Source organism: Danio aesculapii, chromosome 20 (genome assembly GCF_903798145.1).
Source record: "Danio aesculapii chromosome 20, fDanAes4.1, whole genome shotgun sequence".
Lineage (NCBI taxonomy): Eukaryota > Metazoa > Chordata > Actinopteri > Cypriniformes > Danionidae > Danio > Danio aesculapii.
In genome coordinates, this window is record NC_079454.1 from 34580044 (window position 1) to 34590811 (window position 10768).

General features: G+C 35.7%; 1 protein-coding gene across 6 annotated transcripts in view; it reads right to left on the reverse strand.

Moving 5' to 3' along the window:
* The window catches only part of LOC130247586 (rho-associated protein kinase 2-like), a 61211-nt gene extending 50766 nt beyond the window's left edge, over positions 1-10445 (reverse strand). For 3 of the 6 annotated variants that reach the window (XM_056480886.1, XM_056480887.1, XM_056480888.1), the window contains exon 1: positions 9888-10445. In XM_056480886.1, the coding sequence (XP_056336861.1) occupies positions 9888-9986 (99 nt within the window). In that variant the 5' untranslated portion in view covers positions 9987-10445. The remainder of the gene's footprint in view (positions 1-9887) is intronic. The other 3 variants (XM_056480890.1, XM_056480889.1, XM_056480891.1) reach the window with 1 other exon arrangement.
* Between the last annotated feature and the right edge of the window lie 323 nt (positions 10446-10768).

The following is a 10768-nucleotide window of genomic DNA, read 5'->3' on the forward strand; positions in this document are numbered from 1 at the left end:
TTAGCAGCGCTAATGTGATCGTTTTGTCACTGTGCCTTCTCATTAGGACAGTGCTTTCTAAATGAAATTAGTTACATTTTTCTAGAATGCATTAAATAGATTGAGACTGATGGTTAAGACAGCACTTTCAGGTAACAGGTGTTCTTTTTTCACATTACACAGCGAATTGTGAGGTGTTGAATTTCTGGTGTAAGCCCCTGTAGTGGTAAAATCCAAGTTTACATATACTGTTTTTAACGCTGGTGTGGGTTAAATTCAACACTTAAACACTCATTTTAGAAAGGCAACATTTCATATTAATATTATTATTCCAGGGTGTTAAAACATTAAATATATACTTTTCTGTGTGAATTTTATGTGGAAAAATTTTAATTTTTACTCAAGTCAGTTTAGTCAAAATTTTAATATATGCTAAATATGACTTGGCATTGGTGATGGAGTATTTAATCTAGTATACAGTTTTTGCACTCTTAGTGTAAAATTATTTACTCTGCTTAAGTGTATATATTTAACACTTTTTAAAGTGTAACTTATACACTGAGCTGGTGGGACACCAGAAGGGAGTGTAATTTAACACCTCTGGAGTTATATGTGCACTGGACAATTTGCCCTGCAGGTGTTAAAAATGTTTAATGTGGTGTGCATTTTTTACACTATAAGTCAGGGGTCTCAAATTGCTAGCCCGCAGACCATTTACGGCCCGCCCTCCTCCTCCCTCCAGCCCGCAACTGACATAAAAAATATACAAATTTGGCCAGCCAAAACATATATGGATGATCCTAAAAATGACCTTACATACCCCTTCAAACACACACAGTGACACTGCAAAGCTAAAAATACACATGAGACACACAATCCACCCCCCAACATTCCTCACCTAAAACACATCCATTTGCCCGAGCCAACATCATAAACTAGCTGGCCCAACATAAAAGGTTAATAAGGGAGGAGGAAAAACAGCTAATCCAGGACTCAAGTGTAAAGCACAGTTTAGCAGCGCTAATGTGATCGTTTTGTCACTGTGCCTTCTCATTAGGACAGTGCTTTCTAAATGAAATTAGTTACATTTTTCTAGAATGCATTAAATAGATTGAGACTGATGGTTAAGACAGCACTTTCAGGTAACAGGTGTTCTTTTTTCACATTACACAGCGAATTGTGAGGTGTTGAATTTCTGGTGTAAGCCCCTGTAGTGGTAAAATCCAAGTTTACATATACTGTTTTTAACGCTGGTGTGGGTTAAATTCAACACTTAAACACTCATTTTAGAAAGGCAACATTTCATATTATTATTATTATTCCAGGGTGTTAAAACATTAAATATATACTTTTCTGTGTGAATTTTATGTGGAAAAATTTAAATTTTTACTCAAGTCAGTTTAGTCAAAATTTTAATATATGCTAAATATGACTTGGCATTGGTGATGGAGTATTTAATCTAGTATACAGTTTTTGCACTCTTAGTGTAAAATTATTTACTCTGCTTAAGTGTATATATTTAACACTTTTTAAAGTGTAACTTATACACTGAGCTGGTGGGACACCAGAAGGGAGTGTAATTTAACACCTCTGGAGTTATATGTGCACTGGACAATTTGCCCTGCAGGTGTTAAAAATGTTTAATGTGGTGTGCATTTTTTACACTATAAGTCAGGGGTCTCAAATTGCTAGCCCGCAGACCATTTACGGCCCGCCCTCCTCCTCCCTCCAGCCCGCAACTGACATAAAAAATATACAAATTTGGCCAGCCAAAACATATATATTTGAACCTCTATCATTGCAGTGCAGTTATATCTAGCCACTTGTAGTTTTGACCCGCCATCTAGTCCATATGTATAGTACTACATTCAGATTAGTTTTACTTTCATTTTCTCTCAGTGTACGGTCATGAGTAACACACATGCATTTTATTTATGTGGCTGATTTAAAGTTAAAATATAATGTCTGTAAGTGCCCTATTTTTACTAAAGCTCTATTTTTGTAAAAATTTAAAAGTCGTTTGATTATTATCAGTATTATACCACTTGTATTTTGTTGTAATAACACTACTATATGGCTTACACATCATGATGGTGGTGTAACAAATATGATAATTTTGCTAATATTCGATTCAAAGGGTCTCATTTAATAGATTTTCCTCATTAAGGTTTGCATTAAAACTATGTACATTGAAATTCACTTGTTAAAATAAATGTGAATATGTACATACTTTCCCCCTCTTGTAGCTTTACAAAAAAGGAAGATATTGAGAAGAACAATTGCCTGTGAAGTCACTAAATTTCCCCAAACGGCTTTCTGCTGTTCTTACGCTATTGCACAATAGGATTGGTTGGGACAAAATAATAATTATTATGCCTATTATTTTTATAACAATTTAAACTACCTTTCAATATGTACAAGAAACAAAAAAATCTAGAGTTTTGACTGCATATAGTCTGTGTAAGAATGACTGAGTGTATGTATAACGCTCGACCATACACACAACAACCACAGATATATATCAGCAGCTGATGTGTGACATGATAAACGTGCTGATTTGCATTATCACTGGTGACAGCTTGAAATATAAACGTCATGACTGTTGTTCTGATGCATCAATTACGTCAGGTTTCCACTTTTTTCTTGTGCTTGAATGTTAAAACGGCCCTCCTAATTGTAAAGTGTAAAATATTTTACACTGCAGAGGTGTATATATTCAACACTTTTAAAAGTGTGAGCTGGGCACTTGGCTGGTGGGAGTCATATATAAACTTAAAAAGTGTTAAATCAACACCAGTGGTGTAAATGTACACTGGCAAATTTGTGGTGTACTATTTAAAACTAGGCTACCAACTGGGCTACCAGTTTGATGCACACTTCTAAAATTACAAATTTGCTCAATTTACATTTAATTCTGTTATTGTTAATAATTAATGATTTTCATCTATGTGAAGACAAGACACTGATTATGTTAATGATTTCTCACAATAGTTGTCAACAATTATTTAACAAGGTAGGAAACAGAGAAATATCAATATGCAACACTTTATTTCTATAAATCTCTGCAAATATTTACATTTTCAAATGATCACTTCTACAATATTTTCACTAGCCACTAACAATTTTTAACAAATCATGCACTACAATGTACCACGTTTGTCAATCAATTGCGTAACATAAGCCAACTTTCAAATTTTACTGAAATTATCAAATCTACAGCCGACACTCTTCTAATTACTGTAGTTGCCCCGAGTTGGACATCGGAGAGAGTGGAGATTATGATCGTTCTAGTCTTTAAGCACAGTTTTGCTTTCCTGTCTGAAAATGTCTTGCTTTTCTAATAAAAAATGTGTAGCTCTAAATGAGTCTTCGGTTACTTTTTGGGAGCTTTCACCCGTCTCATGAAAAAACCTGAACAAATTAGCAAAATGCAACATTCAAGCAATGTATTGAGACATGGTAACTATATGTAAATGAAATAAAATGAATTAAAAATTTTCTTTTGAATATTACATGCACTGTAAATAAAAATTCTGGGTTCCACACAACCAATTTGTATTGGGACAACATGAAGGAATTAAGTTAATTTATTAGTTTTTACAAATTTAAGTAGATGGAGCATAAAACAATTAAGTAGTCCCCAAAAAACCCTAAGAATTGTGTTGTTTTAATTCATTTTAAATAAGTAGATTGAACAACAATATTTTTGTGAGTGTAGTATTTCTAAACACTATATTTTAGAAGTGAATTCTGGAAAATAAATATAAAGTATTGATTTTTTTGTATAAAAATATGCATGAAAGATTTCGCCTTTAAATATTCAGAGCTTAAATAATCAGTAATGTCAAAATTTCAGGAGCTAAAAATACAAGCCCTTGAAATTCAAGACATTAAAGTGCAAGCATACGTTAATTCAATGCAGTCCAATTCAACATGCTTTTTTGTTTCAAAGACATTTGGCAATTGTTTACTTCCATAGACAACATAACTAAAAGTGTATCAATTGACAAATCATTAAAATAATCAAAAATAATGCACCTGATGTACAACTTGGGTTTCTCTTATTATTTTTTCAAAATATTATTATTGTATTTTACTCTATTTTTTGTTAGTGACTTTTTTCAAAACCATTTTACATCCACAAAATTCTGAATAGCAGTAAACTTTTCTTGGTGTGTTAAACTAATTCAGCTTCCATACCCCATTTCAGCGCACTCACAAAACAAAACACACAAATGCACAACCAACAATGTCAGAATCCTGTTTTCTTTGCACCAAGACTCAGTCCACAATGCACACAAACACAGACCAAAGGAAGCCTGTAGCCAGTTATCTCTTTCCTCAATTGAAGGATGTGACCTCAGCTTCCTCTATGACATTTCCCTTGGTAGCAATGCTGCGGGAAAATATTAGCCTACATCCAGTGTAGTAAATGAAGGATCAAAGCGCCCATATTTTAATATTACAATCAGACTGGATTGACTTTAGCATGGCAACCCATTTCTTACACTGATATCATGAACTAAATTTTCTAACTAGCATGACTTGGAGGAGCATCTATGGAAGATTATAATACAATCTTCTGGATAAAAGAGGAATGAAATGCAACTTAACATAGCCGGGGTATATTTTCATCCCTGTTACCGAAAGCTGACTTAGCATGCATGGCTAAGCAGCTAAGGTGGGTGAGTGGATGTTTCTAAGTAAACATGCTGTGGAATGAACCAGCAGGGATTTAGTTAGGTCTTTCCCTGGGCCTCCCATAGCCAGAGTATGACGCTCACAGGCAGACACAGACACCAAAAATACACCACACAATACCTCCAGCATTTGTTTATAGATAGCTCTCATTTTCCATCAATGGAACAGTAATGCATCATTGCCATCTAATTTTCCAACAGAGATTTAAAAGGGGGGTTGTCTATATATGTGCAGAGTAGGACAGGGTGATTAATCGAAATGAAATTGTAAATGTGCTGGAGAAAACCTGCTACTGTTATACACATCAGGGAAGCGCAGTGTGATCTGTAGTAAATCTCCTTCTGAAAGACAGAGGGCGCTCTAACAAACTCAAATGCCTATGAAGAGACCAAGGAAACCACCATAGCAGTTGTTGAATAAACAGAATATTTAACAGCTTTTGTTGATTCAGCATGACAAATAGACCAACAATATCCCACGACAATTCATAACTTTATGATTTAGTAGCTAATTTGTATGAATTTGTAAGATCTCATTGATACAATTTATTACGATTTCCTCATCCAAAGGGCCAGACAAAACCGGCGGATATTTTTTGCTATTTCTGCAGAGAATTGTGTAAAAGATCTGCAGATTTATGCAGAATGATTTTGGGAGTATCATAACTAAAAACGTAATATGTTAAATAAAAAAATAATACATTTTTAACTTTAATTTAATGTTTACCATGCAAATCCAATTAGATCTATTTATTTGGTAAACAAAGCAAGTCTCTCATATAATTTCCTTACTAAAAGACAGAAAATATTACTTTATAAACTGTTTTGTAAATTAATCATATCAACATTTTAATATTAGTCAATAATATTACTAAAATTAATTTAAAAACTGAACAAATAAAAATGTACACAATTCAATAAATAGGTTCAATAATAGGCTAAAAATCTGCGGATTTCTGCTGGATTCCATGTGGACCTACTCATCTCGCAATAACGGTTGGGTTTAGGGGTGGGGTTTAATGCCACACCTCCTTTTAAAAATTGTACATTTTCATACAAATGAACCTGTATGAATTCGTACGGATTGGCCAATAAACTGACAAAATTGAAATAAGTTAGGTTTCCTCAGATCAGGCTGAATAAACACACAACTGTTGAATCATCTCACAGAAGGATTTCAAACACTTACCAGATGTTATGAGGTGGGTTTTATGTAAAACCATGTTATTATATCTGGTAATTTCACATGATGTATTATTTATTACAAAGAAAACACAAGTTTATTGAGAAGCTACCCAAACAGCTGCCATTATTACAGAATGATTATCTACAGACAAGAATGGAGTTGTTGACTAGTTTAAGGACAAATTTGATTAAAGGTTTTGATCCACTTCAAATGTTGACTACAATAAATATAATTATTGACAGATTAAATTGAATTTGATTTTAAAACCGATATTTGAGTACGAATGATATCATTTGAACGATGATATGTAGTAAACGCTGCTCCATCTGAAAGCAATGTAATGTAATTTATATTTCTATAGTGCATTTATTGTGTTTGGTCATACACCCAAAGCGCTTCACAATCATGGGGGGGGGGGGGGGGGGGGTTCTCTCCACTCCATCACCAGTGTGCAGCATCCACTTGGATGATGCGACGGCAGCCACAGGACAACAGTGCCAGTGTGCCACACACACCAGCTATAAGGGGAGTAGAAAGACAGTGATAGAGCCAATTCGGTGGATGGGGATGATTTGGAGGGCAAGATCGGTAAGGGCCGATGGACGGAATTGAGCCAGGACACCAGGGTTACACCCCTACACTTTTAGTGAGAAGTGCCATGGGATTTTAATGACCTCGATCTAACATCTCATCTGAAAGACAGCACTTATTAACTGTATAGTGTCCCCTTCACTATACTGGGGCATTGGGACTCACACAGAACTCAGGTTGAGCGCCCCCTACTGGCCTCACTAACACCACTTCCAACAGCAACCTAGATTTCCTATGTGGTCTCCCATCCAGGTACTGACCAGGCTCAGAAATGCTTAGCTTCAGTGAGCAACCGGTCTTAGGTTGCAGGTTGATATGGCTGTGGCTTAAAACACGTGCTGAAGGTTTACTAGAACTGGATTTACTGACAAAATAGGCATTAAGATCGCCCTGCCCTAGCGCAGAAGTTTTTTTTTTTCTAAACTATCGGTATTCAGAATTGTAAATGCACAAAGCACGCACATTAATCTAAATGATGTTTAGACAAACAACAAAAATACAAAAATTATACATACAAGATTAAGTGTCCAAAATAATCAGCTTTAAAAAAAAAAGCATTCAATATCAGCTGGTCAGGTCATATGATGTCAAAATGGCCTCCCCCTCAGGCAACCCACTCTGAAATAAAACAAGATGTTGACAGAAGTTTTCAACCCATGCATTTATCAAGATACTATCCATTGCTTTAAGTGTAAAATGCTACTCATGAGAAATATATGAGCACAAGTAACAAGCTACTGTATGAAGTCACACCAGTGGCCTTATGCAATTCAACTATGGACAAAACATCCATAGCAAGTAGGGTGTGCCAAACTTTCAATCTTGCACAGAAATGCAGTGCTTGTCTGGAATGAGGGTTTTCTTCTGTTGGGTAATAAGGTAAGAGATATCACTGAAGATGAGTGACAAAAGGAGCTCACATTTTAGTCATTCTCACCTTGTAAAGCTTGCCTGACAAGTCCTCACTTTTAACTTGAATGCAGTCACTGAATGAACACGTAAGATGTTTTCACAATTCCTGTCCTCTAATGTTATTATGAGTGTATAAACGAAGCCTGGTTCTTTAGCTGTTGTATTTTGGGGCAAATATTATCATGAAAAAACAGCAACATTACTGTGGAGGAGGGTGTGCTGGTAACGCACTGATCAGAGATAAGACACAGGAACATTTCAACAATCCTCTGGGACAAACGTCCACTCATTTGTTTACAACCTCAACATCTAATGCACTTTTGTTTTGTGTTTTGCAACCTATATATGAAGGTCTTTCCGGTGCTGGTGGTATATACTATAGTATATTACAAAATACAAAAACCAAGTTCAAGCAACATTCCTTGCAATTCACTGATGTGTATGATATGACAAATCGTTTCAAGGTCCAAAAGCAGACAACAAATGGTGCTAACAAATGCTCACATTGTGTTGTAATTCTATAGAAAAAATCATTATGCTAAACTTTATCTCTTATTTATCAGGGGTCGCCACAGAAGAATGAACCGCCAACTCATCCAGCATTTATTTTTATGCAGCGGATGCCCTTCCAGCCGCAACCCAGTACTGGGAATCACCCATACACTCTTGCATTCACACACACTCATACACTAAGGTCAATTTAGTTCATCCAGTGGGCTATATGCACAGCTAGTGTTTTTCAGCCAATAATAAACTTCCAGGGAAAGCTTTGTGTGATTTGTGTACCAGGACTCGAACCAGCAACCTGCTTGCTGTGAGGTGACAATGCTAACCACCGTGCCATCCCTAAACTTTATTATCAAAACTCAAATATGTTACCATATATTAAAATATTGCCGTATGTTGCTGTTCAAGTGTAAGCTCCGAAACTGTAGTTTACAGAATATTTTAAGTTTTTAGATGCTTAAATGTGTGATATAAACAATAAAGCTACTGAGATGGACACGAAAATAGTATTTTCAATGTCATGACTTACAACAACACCACGTAGTGCATTTAATTTGTATATTAATGCTAAAAGTCATTTTCATAATGTGTTTGTATTCATGTGTTTTCCAGAGGATCTGGTTCCCACACCTGGCATGATGCATAAAGTGGTTTCAATTTTCACCCAGATAGGTTTTTGTTTAGCCTGTTCAAAACTCTTGAGTTTTCAGGCTCAAGAATGTGGTTTGGTGTTATTTGGGTTTTGCTGCCATGGTAATTTGGACTAAGGCTGGACGATATGGCAAAAATGCAATCTCGATAATTATTTTCCTTATTGAAAGATAACCATGTATATTTCAACATAAGTTGTTAATGCTTCCAGATTTAAAAAGAGTACCCTAGCAATGACTGAAGCCACAAAAATTAGAAGGTCCATTAAACGGCATAACATTTTTCGGCCGAAAGTTTTTTTAATTTTAATTTTCAGCCGAAAGTTTGGTACATCTCTAATTTCAAAACCCTTTTAGATTCCCATTGTTGCATATTTCTGCTGTGTGATTGGCTCTTAGATCAATATAGAGTAAAAAGTCCAGAGCGTATCATTGTTATTGACATAATTTTTATTGCAATTAGATATAATATAATTTATCAGCCCAGCCCTACCTTGGACTACATGGCTATCCATTGCAGGTTATATTGTGGGTTAGAAATTGCAAACTCAAACTGGACCAATCAGATGTGACTAAAGTGACCTATATCTGATGCAGGGCCACTCCCAGTCCTGGTGTATCTTTATCTGATTTTTAATCAGGCTGGATTTGTTTGGCTTTGTCAACTCTAAACCTACTCTACAACTCAAAAGTTTGTTTAGTTAGCTTCCCGCAACAGACCACTGGTATTTCCTTATCTTTTGACAGCTGGGTGACATCATTTAGACTTAAATTTAGGCATCTAAATGTGTTTTTCTACTTATTTAAACAATCCACCTTCTTGTTGAGCTCTACACATACTAACATTCTAATGCACATGTTACTCTGAATATGATGTGCATTTACTGTAGGTTAGATTCTAGTCATAAGAATTATTGTTGACAAAACATTTATGGCGGTCAAGATGTTTCCCATAATAGTTGTAAAATTTTAATAAAAGTTCTACAACCACAAAAACATGTTTCCTTAAACGCTAGAATTCTGTCTTAAGCTAATTATAAGGCCTATTAATTTTCAGAATTATGCTTTATTTTGGATAGAAATGAATGATCATTCTGCTACTTTGTAGACTCAGAATAAAGTTTTTGCATGATCTAAAATCATAAACAACATAGCTAAGAGTCTAATTGACATTTCTGGAAACAAAATTCCACACAAGATCAAATTATGATTAAATTCACAACACATAAACGCAGTGTAATCATGACAGTTCCAGATATCAACAAAACCTAAACTATTTGTACAGTATATAAAGGCTGCAATTATGTGTACAAAACAAACACATTAGCTCAAGTATAGCATCCCATTATCCCAAGTCCTTACCAGCAAACTCTCCAAGTTCAACGGTGATTTCTGGTTCTTGATCAGCGTTTCTAGTTTTCTCACCCGGCTCTCTATTCTCTTCCCCGCTCCGGTCGACATTGCGGCAGCTCGGTGTCCTTAAACTCCCGGTAAACATCAGATATCCAGCCGCGACTGAGAGCCTTCAAACGTCCGAATCAAACTTGTCACTACCTGCCGTGACTCAACGCGACGCCTATTAAAACTCCCCAGTTCTGGATGAACGACTTCTTAAGCTAATAATCTCCACACACTATATGAATACGAGAAATGCAGTTGTTTTGTGTCCTAGGTGAGCTTTCCGCGTGCTTCTGTCAGCGTTATAAAAATCAAAGGTTACAGACGCGCGCGTTCAGGAAGCTGTCTCTCCTGCTCCTGTTCAAAATTAAGTTACACCAGGGGGGAAAACCTTCTATGTCCGAGGCTGTTTGAAAATCCTCTCGACTGTGATATTTTAAGTAAATGAAGCAGAGATGAATTCATGAATGTGAACGGCGTGTTTCTTTGTTGCAGCGCGCGTCCCTCCCCTGCGGACGCTGAAATTCTTTGAATCTTATCTCAGCCATCGCTTATACCACACAAACGTCACTCTCTAAATACGACCGATATACTACACGACTTATATTTTTAGCAGGTCATGTATTTTTGATGGCACGCGTGGAGTTGTCCTATTCTAGACTTACTTGTTCCATGTGCGTTTCGCAAATGTACTATGGCGAAATTTAGCAATTGAAAAATGTATCATAATGGGAATGTATTATTATCATGTATTGGAAGTGACAGACATTTCTGTTGTAGCCTAATTAGATTTTTTACTCAGTTAAAATTAAATTAAAATAGTTAAATTTTTTAAAATGTGGACA